The sequence below is a fragment of the Nerophis lumbriciformis genome, linkage group LG14, assembly GCF_033978685.3.
Source record: "Nerophis lumbriciformis linkage group LG14, RoL_Nlum_v2.1, whole genome shotgun sequence".
Lineage (NCBI taxonomy): Eukaryota > Metazoa > Chordata > Actinopteri > Syngnathiformes > Syngnathidae > Nerophis > Nerophis lumbriciformis.
The window spans coordinates 28,233,496-28,256,796 of record NC_084561.2 but is presented as its reverse complement, the minus strand read 5'-3'; the positions used below and the strand labels follow the sequence as shown (position 1 = coordinate 28,256,796).

General features: G+C 40.2%; 1 protein-coding gene across 2 annotated transcripts in view; it reads left to right on the top strand.

Annotated features, from left to right (window-relative positions):
* Positions 1-23,301, top strand: part of LOC133616842 (uncharacterized) — a 271,957-nt gene that overhangs the window by 233,154 nt on the left and 15,502 nt on the right. For both annotated transcript variants that reach the window (XR_012050812.1, XM_061976458.2), the window contains exons 42-51: positions 1,857-1,913; positions 3,610-3,663; positions 5,682-5,735; positions 5,825-5,878; positions 12,967-13,020; positions 14,556-14,663; positions 20,378-20,485; positions 20,602-20,709; positions 22,548-22,601; positions 22,673-22,735. Coding sequence is in view for 1 of the 2 variants with exons in the window: in XM_061976458.2 (XP_061832442.2) it covers positions 1,857-1,913; positions 3,610-3,663; positions 5,682-5,735; positions 5,825-5,878; positions 12,967-13,020; positions 14,556-14,663; positions 20,378-20,485; positions 20,602-20,709; positions 22,548-22,601; positions 22,673-22,735 (714 nt within the window). In the remaining variant the exon portion in view is untranslated. The remainder of the gene's footprint in view (positions 1-1,856; positions 1,914-3,609; positions 3,664-5,681; positions 5,736-5,824; positions 5,879-12,966; positions 13,021-14,555; positions 14,664-20,377; positions 20,486-20,601; positions 20,710-22,547; positions 22,602-22,672; positions 22,736-23,301) is intronic.

The window sequence follows — 23,301 nt, the reverse complement described above, 5'->3', positions numbered from 1 at the left end:
CATATTTGACACACACATCAGGACTGGCAAAAATTGCGAACTTATCAAAAAACCAAACCTAAAAACTCAAAATTGCGCTCTAGCGCCCCCTAGGAAAAAAAACAGACAAAACTGCTTGTAACGTTCGGTAGGAATGTCGTAGAGACATGAAGAAAAAAAAACCTCTATGTAGGTCTGACTTAGACCTAGATTTCATACATTGACATCCTTCAGCAAAAATCTACAGGAAGTTGGCAATTCCCCCTTCAAAACAAAAGTTTACTAAAAACAGTCACTTTTGCCTCTTTGAGCTGTAATTTGACCCCCTTAACATGCTTCAAAACTCACCAAACTGGACACACACATCAGGACTGGCAATAATTGCAATCTAATAAAAAAATTTAAAAAAAACTCAAAATTGCGCTCTAGCGCCCCCTAGGAAGAAAACACAGGCACAACTGCTCCTAGGAAGAAAACTCAGACAAAGTTGCTTGTAACTTCCAGTAGGAATGTCTTAGAGACATGAAACCTCTATGTAGGTCTCACTTAGACCTACATTTTATATATTGACAACCCCCAGCAAAAATCAACAGGAAGTTTGCAATTCCCCCTTCAAAGCAAAAGTTTTGTAAAAACCGGTCACCTTTTTTCAAACATTATCTCCTCTGAGCGCGTTTGTCGTGTCAGCATCAAACTAGCACAGGAGAGAGATTGAACCCTTCTGAATAAAAGTTGACCAAAGAGTTTTCATTAATTTGGATTTTATGTGCCGTCAAAGTCGGTCCCGTCCATCGCTGCTTGCAGCTTTAATTTTTAATATGTTTTTTGTTTGAGGACAAACATGACACAAACCTTCCCAATTGTTAGAAAGCCCACTGTTTAATATGTTTGTGTGTATGCATCACTGATGAGAGTATTTGGTGAACATCGTTTTGTCCTACTAATTTCAGCGGTCCTTGAACTCACCATAGTGTGGACTGTGACGCAACAGTTTGTTTACATGTAAAATCTTCCACTCCTTTTTTGTCTCATTTTGTCCACCAAAAGTTGTATGCTGTGCGTGAATGCACAAAGGGGCGCCTTGTTGATGTTATTGACTTGTTGGAGTGATAATTAGGCATATTTGGTCAGTGCATGACTGCAAGCTAATCAATGCTAACATGCTGTTTAGGCTAGCTGTATGTACATATTGCATCATTATGCCTCGTTTGTAGGCATATTTGAGCTCATTTAATATCTTTTACTTGTATCCTCTTTGTATATAATGTATTTTTGCATGTCTCATGACACATTATCTGTATGTAATATTGGCTGCATTTCAGATAGTTGTTTGTGTCCCATGTTGTTCCAGACCACAGCAAACATTAGCACCATTTCTGTCAACAAAGATTTGCAAACATTACCTAGCTTGCCAAAGATTGTAATAAATATAATAAAAGAAGACAGCCTGCCGTTTCGTTTAATTTGGGCACACACATCTATACCTTTGGCCAGTTATTTCCAGGAGTTATCTCACCTTCTGAGTAGCCTCTGATTTACTAATGGTTTCTAATGTTGTAAAAATGTGTAGAATAAATGTTAAATTTCAACATTTCTGTCAACAAAGATTTGTTTTAGCCTGCGACACATAGTCATTCTGATAGTAGGCTATTATAGCTAATATAGACACTTAGGTCATGTGTTGCCTTCATTATAAGACTTATATACGGCTTTTCATTTTTTGCGGCTCCAGACATATTTGTTTTTTGTATTTTTGGTCCAATATGGCTCTTTCAACGTTCTGGGTTGCCGACCCCTGCCTTAGCGGAATGTATAGCCAAAGTCAACAAGTAGACATTCCCCATCATGTAATTGTGAATGTGTTTGTTCAATTCCAGGGTTATCCAGGCGAGGACAATAAGACTCCAGGACGACCAGGGCCCTTAGGTGAACCAGTAGGTCTTGCTTTCCTTAAAACCTCCTTTCTGATCCTATACCCCTTTGTTCTGTTCAATCCGAGCCACACAACGAGGCAAAATGTGTTTAACCCCTGTGCAACCTTAAGATTGACTACATACGCCTACTTTTGGGTCCGCTCATAAAAGTGTCATAAGTCAGCAATACATTTTATTTTTTTACTTTCAACACTTGAAATATATCAACAATTTCAGATCTATCTATTGATATGAAGTTGTTTTTATCATTTTTTAACATTTTTTTAAATGTTTTATGGGCTTTTTTTTAATAACAAGTTGTTGTTTTTTATGGTGGGAACATTCTAAAAATGCAATATTTCTAAAAATAAGTTGCAGAGTGGACTATTTCAGGTTTGGTAATAACAGCCTTGAATAGGTCAATAATTCATGACAACACTGATTTTGATACAGTAGACAAAAAATATTATTTTTACAATGCCTACTATGATAGAATGAGAGAGGTAGTAGGCTTGCTTTATTGGAATCACACAAGTCTTTTATAAATAGCTGCCATGTTATATATAACTGCCCAATATAATTTCATTGCTTGTCAGTGGTTTAATGGCAGTTAAACTCATTTACGCTCATCAAAGCTCTGAGAATGATGCTCATGGTTTTCTGGCGCCATTTCAGGTTAAGGGGTGCAATTACACCAAAACAGTAGTTTCTTGTTTTTTCAATCAGCAAGAATAAGATGAATTTGGTTTTCAGGGAAAATGCGTAATATACCAGGATTACAGTTAGTTAAAAAAATAGCGGTTAAAATGGGAGTCAATGGGGCGGCTATAGTTCTGAAAAGAAAGAAATACTAAATGTTTATATCCTATTTTAACATCGTTGCAATCAAAAACTCAAGGCAATTTTGTAAGAAAAGAAAAAAAACTTGTGAAAAGCTACTTGGCAACATTTTAGACTGCTAACCTTCTAACTGACCCGTTTTGGGCCCTAGGGCTCCACAAGGGTTTGTTGTTTAATCAAACCAACCATTGTCCTATTGATCAAAGCGAGAGCCATTTATGATTTCAAATAAGACATTATTTTTGAAGATGTCTATCTCACAACAGCAATTTGGCAACTAAGGAACATTCACCTTGGTTTTAAATATCTTGCATAGTCTACTAACACACTGCCATAAAGAAAGTTCTTCTCACGGGTTGCAACTAGCATTCCCTCAAAGGAGAGGTCTTCAACAGTCCTTGTACTGCAGGGGGGTAGTGACATTTTTGGTTGAGGTAGACTTTTAAATGATTTTTTTTTATATATATATTTCCGCTGCCATTTTTACACAAATTTAAATGTCTTGAAATACACATTGAACCATTTACACTTCTCAGCCCCGGGGCCTCGCATTAAGTTAAGGTGTCCCTGGTCTATGTTTAAGCATTTGGATCAGAAAAATGTATCGTTTTGTAACAGCAAAACAACACAAGTAAAAGAGAGATAAGCCTACCAGCTGGTATTTTAAAACCCAGTTTTATACAAGATATATAGGCTAATTAGGGGGTCCTGCTCCATCTCTTCATCAGTTTGGTGGTACTTGGCCTGAAAAATCCTGGAGACCCCTGCTTTAAAGCAAGGCTCATTGGGAAATTACACTACCTCATGTCATTTGAAGCTCTGTTCAGATGCCACATACAATATGGGACTTTATCAGAGAACATTTGTATCCAAACAGGGTCCACCAGGAGAGCAGGGAGATCGTGGAGAGCCAGGAGATGAAGGGTATCAGGTAGAAAAATACTTTAATTCATTCATTCCTTTCCAGGTACCTATTCTAGATGACTTTGGGTAAAAGGTAAATATGGTGAATTGTTTCACATTCACAAAATCACAGTCAAATAGTCACAATTTAGCATTCGCGTTTTTTATTTAAAAAACTAATAATAATAATAATTTTTTTCTCAAAAAACGTCAGTTTTTATTGCAAAAATATCATTTCATTTACCCGAAGTTGCCAATATTTTATAAATACATAATTGTGAAGTATCAAATACAGCATAATGATACAGCATACATGGATGACGGGTGTGGCTTTAGATCAGGGGATGTTGTGAGATTGTGAACCCCTTCAAGACTGATTGATTGATTGATTGATTGATTGATTGATTGATTGATCTAGTAATAAGTTGTTTCTGGAATTACAATACCAAAACCTCTGTAAAAGTGTTCTTGCTCCATATGTGTAAGGCTTGAACCTGGATTGTGCTTCCCTGCATTTAGCTTGTTGCGAGCAAACAATGGCAAATGAAAAGAGACCGTAAGGGTTTCTGGATCAACCTTATGAGGGTTCGGATGAGGCATGTAACAGTGTCAAAATTAGACATTTTATGTGTATCTCACTTACTCGCATTTATTTGCTGTTTGCATGTGGTCTTGCAACACAACCCTCATGAATAGCGGGGATCTCATCTCTGGGACGATACTCCCAGAGATGAGTGCCATGTACACAACTCGCTGCCTAAAGCGAGTACACAACATCCTGAAGGACAGATACCACCCAGCACATGGCCTCTTCAACCTGCTACCCTCTGGAAGGAGGTATAGATCGATTCGCACCAGGACCACCAGAATGTCTCACAGTCTGTATCCCCAGGCTGTGAGACTGCTAAATGAACAGCCTGCCCCTTTGCTGCCCCGGACCATCTTATTACCTCACTCTTCACCACCTCAATAATTGTGCTCTGGACATTGCATTGCTGCAACATCAACGTAACACCCATCAGACATCTGACTGTTCCCACCCCCACACCCCTCTTATCGCGATCTTCCTGACAATGCTAAAATGCTAAAATGTAAACTATTGTCAACCTGCACATCAATGCAGTTTCTATGCCGCTGGACAAAGCTCAAACAAAATCTCGTTGTTCATGTATGACTTAAGTGTTATTATGACAATGACAATAAAGGAATTGATTGATTGATTGATTGATTGATTGATTGATTGATTGATTGATTGATTGATCTATCACATACAGTTAACCGAACGTGTATCTTTTAAGACTGTGGGAAGAAACCGGAATACCCGCAAAAAAACAATGCAAGCCACGAGAGGTGGGGGAAATAATAAATTTTTAGATGCAGTTTGGACAAGGGCGATTATAAAATCGATTACTAAACATGAATAATAGATAATCGATGTATTTATTGTAAGTAAATTAATGCAGACAGCTCTGAAATTTAACTGACGAGCCACCTCACCGAGAGATCCGACCAGCTCTTTTATTTTAGGGCACTTATGTTCCAGTTTTTCACACATTTTCATTAATTTAATACATGTGGGAATTCATTTAACTGTTTATTCCAAATGAATCGGGTTTTTTAAGTTGCAAGTGATAAACGCTTATTTAGTGAAGGGAAAATAAATGTAAAGCTGCATCAATGTACATAAATTTAAGATGCATCAATAATCGATTTTTAATCGAATCGTAGCTCCTGAATCGTAATCGAATCGTGAGGTGCTGAAAGATTCCCACCTTTGCAAGCCGCAGAGAGGTTTGAACCACTTGGCGGCAGGCAGCCGTGTTAACCACGCATCCCCCAGGAAGAATACGATTAAATTCTTTAACATTGAAACTAAATGACCAAAAGACTGGAGTTTCGATTTGTGTGTGGTAACCATAATAATTTACAGTAATTTATTCTTCTTCCTCCCTGTTGGAAAGGTTTCAAGGATGATGCATACAGTACACTAGAGCTACTCTTTCCACTTCTGATTTGTTACAAACATGTCATTATTTTGTGTTTCAGGGACATATTGGTACCACTGGATCTCGCGGTGCTGTTGGACCACCAGGTCTACCAGTACGTCAGTAATTTATGTTATGGGTCTATGCGCCTTGTGTGAGTATATACAGTAGCATTGTATTATTGATATTATTTCTTCTTCTTAGGGATCACCAGGCATGCCTGGAAATCCAGGTTCGAAAGGCGAGATGGGTTCTCCGGTAAGTTTGTGCAAATCAAAGAACTACTTTGAATTTGAATACAGGCTTGTTTGTTGGCATGTTAATGTCCTATAATAGAATGACTTCATACTTAACTTAATGTTGGGGATTATAAAGAATCCCTCGTTTTATAGCTTGAACAGAACAGACCACAGCACCCAAATGGATTTTTCCCTTGTCACCAGACACTACTGCATGTTGTGCTTTTTTTTCGGGGCTTATTTTCTGTGCTTTATGGTTTAGCTCAAATTTTATTGGGTTTTATTAAAAAAAGAACAAGACGATCTAACCTGTTAATGTGAGACACCTCATAGAAATGTGCTTTAGCTGCATATTATTGACTAAAAAGAATAAACAAATATTGCCAGATTAATGGTCATCCTGAACTCAAGGTTTTCTCTCATTTTTGTAATGGTATTGTAAACACGGTATTGTAACCATTAAAATATATTTAGCTTTTTTCAATGCAAACCAACCTAGTTTCTGTAATTGTGTTTTTTTGTAAAGCTCATGATTATACAACTTAAATCATGTATTTTTTCTGTGAGTATACATTACCTAAAGATCGGGGGCCGATATTAGCCTTTTATTAACTAATCGGATATCAGCTGACACATGCTCAGGAAGACAACATTCCCTATTTCCGGATTCCTTGTTACACACATGCAGGAAATGAATAAATCCCAGGAGAACACCGACTCAAATTTGAAAGCAGGCTGCAACGAACGCGTCGTCTATCTAAAATGCGAAGCCGCTTCTAAGATACTAATCCTCACCAACATGGGGTAAAATAAAATAAGTTTCTCTAATCACGAGAGAATTTGAGAAAAATGAATGGCTAAGCATGCTACACACACACAACGACGACACAAGCACTTTCAGGACTAAAATAGCCATAAAAAGTGGTGCATATTGCTGCATGTTTCAAAACATGGCAAAATGCAACAGGGAGGAGGATGGTAACATGAATGTGCAATAAATGAGTGTCTCCATAGTAAAAACAACGTGTAGTAGAGGCGGTATGGCGTAGTGGGTAGAGCAACCGTGCCAGAAACCTGAGGGTTGCAGGTTTGCTCCCCGTCTCTTCAAATCGCTGCCGTTGTGTCCTTGGGCAGGACACATCACCCTTGCCCACGGTGCCGCTCACACTGGTGAAAGAATGATGAATGATTGATAGGTGGTGGTTGGAGGGGCTGTAGGCGCAAATTGGCAGCCTCGCTTCCGTCAGTCTACCCCAGGGCAGCTGTGGCTACAAATCTTTGAATGATGGGTTCTCACTAGGGATGTCCGATAATATCGGCCTGCCGATATTATCGGCCGATAAATGCCTTAAAATGTAATATCGGAAATTATCGGTATCGTTTTTTTTATTATCGGTATCAGGTTGTTGTTTTTTTGTTGTTTTTTTATTTATTAAATCAACATAAAAAACACAAGATACACTTACTTACTCTCGTTTGAATCACACATTAAGAGTGTTACTAAAACTGCCTTCTTTCATCTCCGTAATATCGCTAAAATTCGTTCTATTTTATCCACTAGCGACGCTGAGATCATTATTCATGCGTTCGTTACGTCTCGTCTCGACTACTGTAACGTATTATTTTCGGGTCTCCCTATGTCTAGCATTAAAAAATTACAGTTGGTACAAAATGCGGCTGCTAGACTTTTGACAAGAACAAGAAAGTTTGATCATATTACGCCTATACTGGCTCACCTGCACTGGCTTCCTGTGCACTTAAGATGTGACTTTAAGGTTTTACTACTTACGTATAAAATACTACACGGTCTAGCTCCGTCCTATCTTGTCGATTGCATTGTACCATGTGTCCCGGCAAGAAATCTGCGTTCAAAGAACTCCGGCTTATTAGTGATTCCCAGAGCCCAAAAAAAGTCTGCGTGCTATAGAGCGTTTTCTATTCGGGCTCCAGTACTATGGAATGCCCTCCCGGTAACAATTAGAGATGCTACCTCAGTAGAAGCATTTAAGTCCCATCTTAAAACTCATTTGTATACTCTAGCCTTTAAATAGCCCCCCTGTTAGACCAGTTGATCTGCCGTTTCTTTTCTTTTCTCCTCTGCTCCCCTTTTCCTTGAGGGGGGGGGGGGCACAGGTCCGGGTGGCCATGGATGAAGTGCTGGCTGTCCAGAGTCGGGACCCGGGGTGGACCGCTCGCCTGTGCATCGGCTGGGAACATCTCTGCGCTGCTGACCCGTCTCCGCTCGGGATGGTGTCCTGCTGGCCCCACTATGGACTGGACTCTTACTATTATGTTGGATCCACTATGGACTGGACTCTCACAATATTATGTCAAACCCACTCGACATCCATTGCTTTCGGTCTCCCCTAGAGGGGGGGGGTTACCCACATATGCGGTCCTCTCCAAGGTTTCTCATAGTCATTCACATCGACGTCCCACTGGGGTGAGTTTTTCCTTGCCCGTATGTGGGCTTTGTACCGAGGATGTCGTTGTGGCTTGTGCAGCCCTTTGAGACACTTGTGATTTAGGGCTATATAAATAAAGATTGATTGATTGACTTACAATTAGTGCACCAACCCAAAAAAACGTAAAAAATGTACACTCATTCACACAAAAGGGTTGTTTCTTTCTGTTATTAATATTCTGGTTCCTACATTATATATCAATATATATCAATACAGTCTGCAAGGGATACAGTCCGTAAGCACACATGATTGTGCTTGCTGCTGGTCCGCTAATAGTACTAACCTTAAACAGTTAATTTTACTAATTTTCATTAATTACTAGTTTCTATGTAACTGTTTTTATACTGTTTTACTTTCTTTTTTATTCAAGAAAATGTTTTTAATTTATTTATCTTATTTTATAAAAAAATTTAAAAAGTACCTTATCTTCACCATAACTGGTTGTCCAAATTAGGCATAATAATGTGTTAATTCCACGACTGCATATATCTGTTGATATCGGTATCGGTTGATATCGTTATCGGTAATTAAAGAGTTGGACAATATCGGAATATCGGATATCGGCAAAAAGCCATTATCGGACATCCATAGTTCTCACTTCTCTGTGAGCCCTTTGAGTATCTAATAATAGAAAAGCGCTATATAAAATCTAATCCATTATTATTATTACTAGAGATGTCCGATAATATCGGGCTGCCGATATTATTGGCCGATAAATGCTTTAAAATGTAATATCGAAAATGATCGGTATCGGTTTCAAAAAGTAAAATATATGACTTTTTAAAACACCGCTGTACAGAGTGGTACACGGACGTAGGGAGAAGTACAGAGCGCCAATAACTCTTGAAGGCACTGCCTTTGCGTGCCGGCACAATCACATAATACCTACCGCTTTTCACACACACAAGTGAATGCAATTATACTTGGTCAACAGCCATACAGGTCACACTGAGGGTGGCTGTATAAACAACTTTAACACTGTTACAAATATGCGCCACACTGTGAACCCACACCAAACAAGAATGGCAAACACATTTCGGGAGAACATCCGCACTGTAACACAACACAAACACAACAGAACAAATACCCAGAACCCCTTGCAGCACTAACTCTTCCGGGACGCTACTATATGCCCCGCTATCCCCTCCCAAACACCCCCCCCCCCCCCCCCCCACACACACACACACACACAACCCCGCCCACCTCAACCTCCTCATGCATGTCCCAAATTCCAAGCTGCTGTATTGAGGCATGTTAAAAAAATATAATGCACTTTGTGACTTCAATAATAAATATGGCAGTGCCATGTTGGCATTTTTTTCCATAACTTGAGTTGATTTATTTTGGAAAACCTTGTTACATTGTTTAATGCATCCAGCGGGTCATCACAACAAAATTAGGCATAATAATGTGTTAATTCCACGACTGTGTGTATCGGAATCGGTAATTAAGAGTTGGACAATATCGGACTATTAGATATCGGCAAAAAAGCCATTATCGGACATCTCTAATTGTTACACGCAAAAACTTCATTTAAATAGCGCGATCTGCACCAGTTATTAATTCTCCACGCAGTCTTAGTAGATCACGTGCAACAAAAGGCTCGAAAGATCATGTGATTTCACAATGCATTGTCGGACAACAATAGCCATTTTTGCTGGCCTGTTGTTTACATGGCTGTACTGTAACTGCATTAACGTGAGCGAGAGAAAATAAAAAATAAATAAATCAAGAGACAAACTATCCCCTATTCCAAAGACTGGCTACTTCAAAAAACTAAGTAAAATTTGTACAATTTATCCATATGAGCACGTTCAAAGGAAAATAGATTTGAGTGAGCTGCGGCCATTGTTTGAGTTTGAGTTTGAGTTTATTTCGAACATGCAAGTATACAACATGATACATCACAATCTCCAGTTTCTCTTTTCAACATGTTCGAAAAGGAGTAGGAAGAAGCAGAGCTTATTTAATCCAACCCTTTTCTTTTACATAACAGTTGCTAAAACTTTTGTTCACTTCCACTGTCGAAGCCAAACGTGTCTAGAGCTTGTCAATAGAGTCAGTTTTTACACCGCTGAAAAATTTCGGAATTCAAAGTCTGTTAAGGCTCATTGTCCTCCGTTCGAATTGTGTGTCATTTGCGGCTTTCATCTCTGATGTGTCAGAGATGGAGTGAGGGTGCCCAGCCTCATTTCATAAGCAAATTTCCCTGAAAAAATTATTACTTTTAAAAACCCGTAGCTAGGTTGGCTAACGTTAACTACGCTAACGCTAACCTACTAAATGCTGTGTGAAACAGAATAAAACATGCTTTCGTTCAAACGTACCAGTCTGATGCCGTGAACACACCACCAACATGTACCAGGTGATGGCGGTAATAGTGATGCTTGATCGTCTCATGACTGCCATCCAGGCTATTTGCCAATCTTTTTATTAGCTCACTAACCTGAGGTCCTTGGCTTTACTCTCATGCTTGAAATAAAAAACAGCTCACCAAATTGTTTCTTTTTTCCCTGAAGCGATCATGACAACGATTGCGACTCTGAACAATGCCGCACGTTTGTGCCATGTTTTGAACTTGTTAAAGAAAAGAACAAAGTCATGCATACACATACTTGCCAACTCTTCCGGATTTTCCGGGAGACTCCCGAAATTTAGCGCCTCTCCCGAAAACCTCCCGGGACAAATTTTGTCCCGAAAATCTCCCGAAATTCAGGTGGAGCTGGAGGCCATGCCCCCTCCAGCTCCATGCAGACCTGAGTGAGCCTGTTTTCACGTCCGCTTTCCCACAATATAAACAGCGTGCCTGCCCCATCACGTTATAACTGTAGAATGATCAAGGGCGAGTTCTTGGTTTCTTATGTGGGTTTATTGTTAGGCAGTTTAATTAACGTTCTCCCAGCGCGGTAACAACACACAACAACAGCAGTCACATTTTCGTCTACCGTAAAGCAGTTTGTCTGCCGTAAACAGCAATGTTGTGACACTCTTAAACAGGACAATACTGCCATCTACTGTACATGCATATGTGACAATAACATCTAGGGCTTTTAGAGAGTGCAGTGCACAACTGCGCACACAACAAGGAGACGAAGCAGAAGAACGAGGAAGATACAGCCGTGAAGACGCCGACGACGAGTAAGATGAAGAAATACGCTTGAAAGTTCCAAGCCGCAGCTGCGATTGGACCTGGATAGCCTCCGGGAAGAAGTAGTGGACTACCAAGTGCTTGGCAGTGAAGATCTTCCTCAGGAAGCAAAGATTGACCGGTTTTGGGCCATGCTCAGGAGAGATGGAAGATTCCAGACTCTAGTGTATTTGATGAAAGCACTTTTGTGCGTGCCACACAGCAATGCATCATCAGAGAGGGTGTTCAGCATGGTTAGAAAAATAGTGACAGAGAATAGAACAAGGATGGACGATTCAACCCTTAACTCAACAATGAGTAGATGAGTGTTATGTGTGTGTATATGTGAAAATAAATGAACACCAAAATTAAAGTAATATATATATATATATAATATATATATATATATATATATATATAATATATATATATATATATATATATATATATATATATATATATATATAAAATATAATATAATAATAGCTCCTGATGGCTGCTGGTTAGCGCCTTGCATGGCAGCTCCCGCCATCAGTGTGTGAATGTGTGTGTGAATGGGTGAATGTGGAAATAGTGTCAAAGCGCTTTGAGTACCTTGAAGGTAGAAAAGCGCTATACAAGTATAACCCATTTATCATTTATTTATATATATATATATATATATATATATATATATATATATATATATATATATATATATATATATATATATATGAAATACTTGACTTGGTGAATTCTAGCTGTAAATATACTCCTCCCCTCTTAGCCACGCCCCAACCACGCCCCAGCCCCACCCCCAACCACGCACCCACCACCTCCCGAAATCGGAGGTCTCAAGGTTGGCAAGTATGTGCATACAGCCGTGTAAATAAGCTATTCGGAAGCCTGGAAGACCCACAATGCATTGTGTTTACCACGTCACAAATTCAAGCCTTATTTCATAATTTGAACACACTGGTTAATGCATGCTATTTGGATCCTAGTAGGTTAGGCCCTTTCAATAGTATCGGTATCGGACGAGACTCAAAATCGAGTCAGATCTGAGGCCAAAAATCAGATTGAGATCGGAGCCCAAACATGTTGATTGCAACATCCCTAACATTCGGGTTTTTTCAAGATAACTTACAGTAATTATATGCTTTGCATTCAATGTAACATTCAGCAGAACAGGGAAAAAGTATTAATAATAGAAAATAATTATTAAATATAATATATAAAATTGGTAATATACTTTTTTAATCTTCTCTATAAAGAAAAAAGTACTATAGAGTGGTGTTGGATGAAACTCAAGTTGTTTATCATATTGTTGTTCGAAGAGCATAATACTTGTGTTGCAGTGTTTTTCAGAAGCTACAAATATAAACATATTATTGTACCTACTAAGGACAGGATATAGTCATGAACCCAACGTTTTCCATGAGGCTCATATTACAGACTTGAAATGTCTCAAACATTTCCGCTTGCCATTCCTGCTCTGTATGTTTCTCTTCATGCCTGCTGTGTGTGTTTATTTAGGGTCCTGGAGGGAAAAAAGGAGCAAGGGGTTTGAGTGGCGCTCCTGGAGTGGAAGTGAGTATCACATCTTTTAAACCCATCATATGTGCAACAGAGGCCAGCTATTGTGGCTGGGCCATGTGCACGTTGGTAAACCTCACTTTCTGACAACCTCTAGAGCACTGCTGCATATCGGGTTGATAACGCGTAGGCTTTTAGCTCGTTAGCTAGCACTCTCACCTCTCATGCCGGCGACCCAGGTTCGAGTACCGGGCAGAATAGAAAGCAGGGACTGAACCACGCGCATTTTTACATGTACTACAGAGAAATCTTGGCAGAAGTACAGAACTAAGGGCACTCTTCACTTTTATTTACAGTACTTTGCCATTACAGTTTAGTTAACTTGAGCCAATACAACTTCCAATAACAATTTCTATTTAGACTAACAATGGTATTCATGTACTAAGAGAATTCAAACTTTAGTGTAGCCTTTGGCAATTGTCCTAGGCAAGAAAAGTGTAAATAAAACCTGGAAAAAGTATAAAGTATAAAGTTTCATTTAATAAGCTACCAGTATATAAAAATTGTACGCAAAGAGAGCCAGACAAATCTATGAATGACTTAGTCCTTAGTGCAGTGTTTTTCAACCACTGTACCGTGAGATATTGTCTGGTGTGCCGTGGGAGATTATGTCATTTCACCTAATTGGGTTAAAAATATTTTTGCAAACCAGTAATTGTAATCTGCAAATGTGCCATTGTTGAGTGTCGGAACTGTCTAGAGCTCGACAGAGTAACCGTGTAATACTCTTCCATACCAGTAGGTGGCAGCAGGTAGCTAATTGCTTTGTAGATGTCGGGAACGGCGACAATGGTTTGCAGGTAAAAAGGTGTCAAATGCTTAAACCAAAAATAAACAAAAGCTGAGTGCCGCTAAGAAAAGGCATTGAAGCCTAGGGAAGGCTTTGCAAAACTAAAACTGTACTGGCTGCAAAGTAGACAAAAACAGAATGCTGGACAACAGCAAAGACTTACAGCGTGTGGAGCAGCAGACGGCATCCACAAAGTACATCTGTAAATGACATGACAATCAACAACAAAATAGGAGCGTAAGACAAGAACTAAAACACTACACACAGGAAAACACCAAAAAAGTCCAAATAAGTCAGGGGGTGATGTGACAGGTGGTGACAGTACACCGACTTTGAGACAAGAGCTATATTGATGCATGCTTGGTTATGCTTTAAAGTCATATCAAACAATTGAGAGAACGACTTTTTATTGTCAATATCGGCTGCTGGGTTAAATTGTTTCATGTTTTCTGCTGGTGTTGTGCCTCAGAATTTTTTCTATGAAAAAAATGTGCCTCGGCTCAGAAAAGGTTGAAAAACACTGCCTTAGTGTCAAGCTAAACATAATTCTAAATGTATAAAACATACAGATTTATGATATTAGTAATCTAAGGATGTCGAGTAATATACTGACCATGCCTTTCTAGATTTTACGAATGCAATCCAACTAAGATGTATAATGGCATAAGATATGTTGACATATAAGAATGAAGAAAACTCAGATTTTCCGGCTCATACAATTGCTTGGATATTTTTGAAGGGGCCATTTGGTTTACCTGGTCCCAAAGGCATGAAGGGCTACTCCGGATCTGATGGACCCCCAGGGCTGACTGGCTTGCCAGGATTACCTGGGAAACAAGGACGGCAGGTACTTGTTGACATCGTCATACAGTATTATTTGAAGAATCACCATGTTTATTTATTGCAACATTGCAGTCAATTGCAAGTCTGACTTTATCACTATAACTACAAATCATTCTTATAAATCTTGCATTTAAAAATTGTATCTCCATTATGTAGCATTGCGATAAAATATGTAAGGAGATAATTGCACAGACATGAGGTCATCAGCTTTTGTTACTTGAAAAACTCCCTTTGACTTTTCCTTTTTTTTCCTCTTTTGACTCATTCGCATGTTAACTGCTTGTTCACATAAGCAAAATATTTAAATTAGGGGTGTCAAACTTATTTTCATTGAGAGCCACATCGTAGGTATGTTTGCCCTCAGTGATTGGTATTATTACACAATTGCCAATTAATGATTGATTATTCGATTCTTTTTTTTATGTACAATGTAAAGAATAATATTTGTAGATTTTTAAATATACAGTAAAATGCTGCAAAATCGACAATACATTTCATATTTTTTACCATAAACTCTATTATAATTTTTACAGTGTACAATTTGATGTATAACTTTATTTGAAATCATAAGTTAATCAGATAAAAAGTTTTTTTTTTTCTATTTTAACAAAAAAGTTGAATATATTTTGTTGCAATATTAGATGATATTTAAGTTTAAACATATATGAATGCATGGAGTACATGTCTTTTTTGCTGTCAAAATGGAAAGAATTAACACATTTAGTAAGAGAGTAAGAGTACTTTATTGACACATATTATTTCCAGGCTTTCGAGGACCAAATAAAATGATGTGGCGGGCCAGATCCGGCCCCCAGGCCTTGAGTTTGACACCTGTGATTTAAATAAATGTCACATACTTTGTAGTGCAAGGCCGGATTTTAGCATAAGTGCTACTGACATTTGGAGCCTTGATGAGCAACTTATGAAATCAATAGTAATACAGTATGGAAGGCCAAAATGGGGCCACAAACAAAATCTTGTTTAGGGCCACAAAAAACGTCAAGCTGGCATTGCAACACTGCACTGTGTAAAGGTACTTACAATAAAACTACTTGCAGTAACAGTAAACATATTGCTAAAACATGATTCCCGAGCGCGGCCACCGCTGCTGCTCACTGCTCCCCTCACCTCCCAGTGGGTGAACAAGGGGATGGGTCAAATGCAGAGGACAAATTTCACCACACCTAGTGTGTGTGACAATCGTTCGTACCTTAACTTTAACTTTAAGTTGACCAAGGACAAAGTAAAATGTGGTTATATCATTTATATAACAAAGGTTGAGATATTTAGCAGCATCTCAGGACTGGATGGTCTTCAGTTTCATATTTTCAGACTTTTTCCGATGCAGTACTGCTCATTAAATGCCATGTTTAGTTTGACTGGCTTCTTACTTTTAGAATGCCGTGCCTGAATGCTGTAATTTTTTAGCAAACAGAAAACTTTTTTTTTTTCTAGCCTAAAAAAGTACTATTGTGGTGTGACACTTCTACACGCTGCATGATACAACTGTACTTGCGAATTACAGATACAATTCTTCATTGATCTTGTTTTTCTCCCTTTTAGTCGTGTTTTAAACCAACCTGCCAGTACTATTTTTGGCCGCTTTAACCTACAGGAGCACAGCCGTATCTCACTGGCTTTATTTACAAAATGTCTTGTCAGTTTTTTATGATCAATCCCATGCTCTGTTCTACTCTTTTTGCCAGTTGGATGCACTCTGTGAAAGGATGGGATTTATTTAATAGATGGGTTCGGAGTCTTTCTGCTGTGTTTGACATATAATAGCTATGAGCAGCGGTACATAAATTGAAATGGTTGTTGTCTTGATGCTGCCAGTTTCCTAGCAGGAAGGCATTTCTGGTTAAGGTTTTTGTTTTGATTTTATTTGATATGGGAAATGTATAATTATATATTTTATTATAATTATATATCCAATTGATATAATTATGTAACCTTTCAAGGCAGCTGGAATGGTTAAAGTAAAGGAATTCCATGTCATCTTGATATTCCATCTTGCCTCGCCTCAAGCTAAGCTTTGCGGAAAAAATGAACAGACAAATGTGTATGGATATTACCTTAACACTTCATTAATCGGTGAGTCAAACACAGTATATATTCCTTAAAGGGGCTTTTTCTGGATACAAAGGATCCTTCCATGTGTTTCAACACGTTTCTACCTGAAATTGGGCAAACTAAAAAGTGCATATCAGGTTTTTTTATGTTATGGTATTTTCCCTATGTCAGGAATAAGGTTATAAAAATTTTAAGACTTCCCATGCATCAATATTGATCTGAAAATACCTATTTTTTGTGAAAGTTGTTTAGGGAAAGGATATTAATTTGGATTGGATAACACTTAGTCCCAGACCAGCAGACGCAGCTTGCCCAAATTTAGGGACAGTAATTGTTTTCATGGAGTCAACATTTTGATTTGTTGTGTACTTTTTAATTCGTCCATTAATCCAGTTAGCCAAAGGTATGGCCATATATGAATATATTGTATCTAAATGTGCTAAATTCAGTTTGAAAGAAGGTGTTGGGCTGAAAAAGTTTCGACTGTTTGGGCTATAAACTCTTCAAAAAGTTTTGACTTTGCATTGAATAGGTCAATCATTTTATTTATACGACTGCATGGACACAGACGTCAAACTTATGGGTGATGTTTAATGGTAGAAATATCTGCATGCATCTTTATACTGCAGGGCTATTCAACTGGCAGCCCGAGGGTCAAATCCGGCTCGCGAATGACACCAGACCGACTCGCGAGTTCAGTTTAAAAAAATCAAACAAGACTTAACATTTTTGCAGCAGATTCCTCAAAACACTAGAGCACTTTTATATACTGTAGATTAAGGCTACTCAACTGAAGTGTTCTGGAGTCCACATTTCCAGAAAGCTAAGGACCGGTGCGCTGAACTTCTCCCTCCATTATTATTCTTACTTTGAAAACCAACATTCTCAGTAGTGGACATTTGTTTTTGGTTTATTCCTTTTGTCAGAGTTAAAAATTTCAGAAAGAAACAGGCCTCTTGTGCAAAATACAAGTGTCCAACCTCAGTAGACACTGGCTTTTAGGAGGTTAAATTGTCAAAAGACCTGCCAATGTGAATACAGTTGTGGAGGCTGCCCTCCCGTGGGTTCTCCTGACCGTAATAGACCTTCTTGGAAGCCTGGTGGTCTGGTTTGGACACTGCTTTATTTTGGTTGCACACCAGGTCAGCACTCTGCTCTGCAACTTTTAGTCCGTGTGAGCATGCGACGTCATCACTCCGCTCGGCGACTTTTCAGTCTGTTTACATACCTCCACCGCCAGACTCAGGCCGGGAAGCCGTCCAGTAGCCCTTGGTCAAATCCAGTGTCGTGAAAAAACGAGCAGTGCCCAGCTGATCCAGGAGCTCGTCGACCCGGGGCATTGGGTAGGCGTCAAAACGTGACACTTCATTTACCTTGTGGTAATCCACACAGAACCGCACAGACCCATCTTTCTTCCCTACCAGAACTATGGGGCTGCACCAAGCACTGTGTGACTCTTCTATTACTCCCCATTCCAGCATGCATTTTAATTCCTCCCGAACCACTTTGCGCTTGTGTTCGGGCAGCCTGTAGGGCCGAGACCGCACCGTCACACCCGGGCTGGTCTCAATGTGATGTTGGATGAGGTTCGTGCGGCCGGACAAGGGAGAGAACACATCAGAATAGCGCTGCTGCTGCCTGGCAACATCTGCTCTCTGGGATGGTGTAAGCTGATTATCACAGAGAAGGCCCGAGCTCCTCCCTCTCCTCGACCGTCGTCACCATGGAAACAGGCTCCGCCTCCCTCCATGCTTTCAGGAGGTTCAGGTGGTAAATTTGGGTGCCTCCGCCCCGGTCCGAACGCCGGACCTTGTAGTCCACATCGCCTACTCGTCGTGTGACCACAAAGGGTCCTTGCCACTTGGCGAGTAATTTAGAGCTGGACGTCGGGAGTAATACAAGCACTTGATCTCCCGGTGAAAATTGTCGTAGTTGCGTCCCCTTGTTATACAGGCGCTGCTGACGTTCCTGGGCCCGGAGCAAATTCTCACGTGACAAGTGACCCATTGTGTGGAGTTTTGCTCTCAGGTCCACGACATACTGAATCTCATTTTTGCTGGGGCTTGGACCTTCCTCCCAGCTTTCCTTAACTAAGTCCAGAACCCCACGCGGCTTCCTACCGAACAATAATTCAAAGGGGGAAAACCCTGTGGAGGCCAGGGGAACCTCCCGCACTGCAAATAACAGGGGTTCCAACCATTTATGCCAATTTGGTTTGTCCTCGTGCACGAACTTACGAATCATGGATTTCAATGTCCTATTCAGCCACTCTACGAGCCCGTCGGTCTGCGGGTGGTAGACGCTGGTTCGAATGGATTTGATCCCCAATAATGGCGATCAAATGCGTGGGTTCTCCTGACCAAAATAGACCTTCTTGGAAGCCCGGGAGTCTGGTTTGGACACTGCTTTATTTTGGTTACACACCAGGCCAGCACTCTGCTCTGCAACTTTTAGTCCATGTGAGCATGCCACGTCATCACTACGTTCGGCGACTTTTCAGTCTGTTTTGGTTTTGAGTGCCTGTGTGTCCGCTCGCTCCAACTCCCAACAATGTGTCTCGGCCCGGCTGCTACTAATAGGCATGGCAGGTGATTGGATGATCAGCCCCAGCTGGGTAATCCAATCACCTGCCAGCTGTGCTTCGAGGCCTGTCCTTACACACCCCGCTCTGCAGCAGGTCCGCAGCCCCCCCTACAACAGTGTTCCAAGTTCTCCTATAATGTACAGCAGGAGTGTCTCCTATAAGATTTGATCTGAACTCGGGGGCCAGTCTGGTGTAATCCCTGGGCCAGATTACTTAAAAGGAGCTCTCCTGTTGCAAATAGTGCTATTTTCTTTTCTGAATTTAGTAACACTGACAAGATAAATAGACACAAATCAAATGTACACTGCAGAACATTCTGGTTCTCAGGAATATACAAAATAAGAATAATAGTGAGGGGAGAAGTCCAGCCCCCGGGTCCTTACTTTTCTGGAAACGTGGCCCCTAGAAAAATGTAGTCTAATATCCCTGCTTTACTGTGTTTACTATGTAGTATGATTCCCTGTGATTGTATTACTGTAGCCTAATAGTTCTGTCTAAATTCATTCCTGTGAAGGCCTCGGCCAGTATTTTCATTTTTAAGCTCAGTCTGTTTCTTATGCAAGAGCTTCTCAAAGCCTGTGGATTGTGGGTTTTAGCTCATAAATTCCAAGCAGGTTCATTCAGACGTATCGACTCCAATCATGTTGATCAAAGAACAGAAGCCATATGTGAGGCAAGGACCCACTCAATCAGCTTTTTTAATACCACTCGCTCTACTCTGCCTCACCACGCTGCTGATGGAGCAGGAAACTGGTTTGGTCTGCGGCGTGAACAAGTAGTCCGTTTTATACTCCATATTATCAAGAAATATTATGACCAGCAGAGAGGAGAGCAGACATCAACATTGTGGTTTACAAATATGCACACATTTCAAAAATGTGTTTGGCCTAAGCATGCTGAACTTTGATAGAGCTAAATTTCTTGTTTTTTGAATGTTTTATGTAGTCCTCTACATAGCATAAAAATACTGTTCATCTGTTGTTGACTGTATTCTTCTAATCTGTCTGGATACAGTGATACTTTGTTTTTTTCACCAACTCACCAACTTTGGGATGTTTCAGGGTCACCGAGGTTTGGTTGGACCAGTAGGACCTGCTGGACGTCCAGGTCCTAGGGGCAGTGTTGGTCTTTCAGGACCACCTGGAGATATTGGAGCACCTGGTCAGAAGGTGAAAATAACATCAATAAAGTTTGATCAATTATTTTTTTTACAGCATGTTTTTGAGGAAAACTCTATTTGACACTTAACCTCGTGCTAACTTTGTAAATTTTTGTGTTGTTTCAGGGGGACAGGGGCCTCCAAGGAGATAGGGGATTGTCAGGGCTTAAAGGCTTGGAGGGAGCTGCAGGTGACCAAGGCAGGAACGGTGAGACAGGAAGCAAAGGACAACCAGTGAGTACTTTCAAGTATTTATAGGAGGTAAAAGTCAAAGGTTTAATACCCTGAGCTTGTACAACTGGGAATTCCATGAACAAAATATATACCTCTTAAGTGGCATTAGATGTCAACAGTTAAGTTATTATTAGACTTTGATAAATCTTCTAAATATTTCGGTGATGATTGGTTTGGTTGCGGGACCCACCATCACAACTTAATGACAAGTGGCAACCAAAATTGGTCATCACTACACACAGCGGGAAATATTTTACTTGCTCAACCAGTCCACATGTGTTTTGCAAACCTGTAGAAGGTATTCAACCGTGTCCTTTGGGAAAGCCTGTGAAGAGTGCTCCGAGACAGTCCACTTTGGCGGTCCACTCCCTGTATGACCGGTGTCAGAGCTTAGTCCACATTGCCGGCAGTAAGTCGGACTTTGTCAGGGCTGCCCGTTGTCACCAATTTTGATCATAACTTTTATGGGCAGAATTTCTCGATGCAGTCAGGGCATTGAGGGCATCGGGTTTCACGGCTGCAGGATTTTTTTGCGAATAATCTTCACCTCCAAGTCCAAGTCCATGGTTCCATGAGATCCTGCCCCAAGTAAACCATTTTAAGTACATCTACACGAGTGAGAGAAGAATGCATCATGACATCGACAGACCTTCTGCAGTGATGCGGACTCTGTATTGGTCCGTCATGGTGAACAGGGAGCTGAGCCGGAAGGCAAGGCTTTTAATTCACCGGTGGATCTATATTCCTACCCTCACCTATGGTCATGAGCTCGATAGAGGGAAAGATGAATACAGCAATGTAATGTACTGCAAAGAGGAATGGGCAAAGAATTATGGCCAAAACTGCCCACAGATAGGTTTTCCAAGCTTGTAGCATCGTGTTAAAAAGATGTGCGTCTGTAATTGCTGCCAAAGTTGCATGAACAAAGTATTGAACAATAGCTGAGAATACTGAAATAAATGTGATTTTTATTGTATTTTTAATACATTTGCACAAAATTTATGACTGTATTCCATTTTGGAATATGGCTGTAACATAACAAAATGTGGTGAAAGTGAAACGCTGTGAATACTTACCGAATGCACTGTAAAAGGTCATATTTTAACTAAATATAGCTTTTGGGGGCTCAGATTGCAGTCAGCTCCAGAATGCATGTGATGGACACTTTTCTAGCCAAAATGGAGTCTAAGAATTGTCTGCAAAGTCCTTGGATGGAAACATTTTGCTTGGTAAGACCAAGTTATGTAAGATCCTCACACTCCAGAGACCCCAAAAAAGGTGCTTTACTTATGTAACTCTTCAAGAAAACAACATTCAATCCTTTCAGCTTTCCCCTCCCTTCCCTCCTATCTCCATTTATGTTAATGAAACGGAGAACAAAATGCAGCCCTTGGGTCAGATCGTTTTACACTATTTAGTGAATAGAGTTGCTTAGCCAAAGTTGTTGGCCCAGAAGTGGATTTGTCTAGAGGATGTGGATGACTGGCTGTATAAACATCAGGGCTGCCACCATGGACGACAGACAGACCTCAGACCGATTTGGGTGCAGACACTTGAACCCCTATCACAGTGTGTGTCTTAGATGTAGTGTGTGACTATGGGCTGGGGCTACTGTTGATCCAGACATAAAACATTGTGCATGTCCCCTAGTTCTTTTGAAATGCAGCAGGGTTGTGTAAAGGCCAACGTATTGCATTTCTCTTTGGTTGGTAATGGCCTTGCAAAAAAAAAAAGAGAAGAAAACAGGACACCTACGCACATATATCTGTACACTCCTGTGAACTTTGTCTTGTTATTAAATGAACAAAACATCTTGTTGATGATCATGTGTTTTCCAGGGGGAACCAGGCAATCTGGGAATGGCTGGTTTGCAGGGCTTTCCAGGTCCAAAGGTAAAAAAAAAAAAATAGCGCACCAACTGTATGCTGAATTATCAAAAACTAAAATATTGTCCTTTCCATAGGGTCCAAATGGAGACGTAGGACTGAAAGGTTTAATCGGCCCCAAGGGCCCAATGGGTACTATGGTAAGTTAATGCTGTAGTTATCGATAAACCCTCTGAAGTATGGTAATTTCCGGACAATAGAGCGGACCTGAATGGATATCAGCCGCCCAAGTTTTGGACAAAGTGTAATTTATACAGATATTGGTCGCATATATCTATTAGCCGCTGGTGTACACATTGAAGCATGAAGTATTTGTGTTCATTCACAAATTTAACAAAAGTCAGTTCCTGTAATCCTGCACTCTGGGGCAGTTGGTATTATCTTTTTCGGTGTCTGAGTTGAGATCAGTTGGAGTTGCTTCGGCCGGCGGTTTCTCTGCCTCGTTTTTACTTTCACTTTCTTATCAAGGCAGGTAGCCTCTGGACTTGTTCACTCTTCTTCGGTGTGTGGCGGTCCAGCCTTACAGGTCCAAATGGTTGTGGTCAATTTCTGTTCTATGTTGCCGCTGTTTCCTTTTTTAATGGTCGGGTCAATCGTCTTCGGCTGGAGGTTGTGTCTTCATGATAAGTGTGTTCAATTTATTGTGGACAATTTCATTAGTCCACCGTGACATTTTGGGCAATTTCATGGGTCTGATGTCACAAGG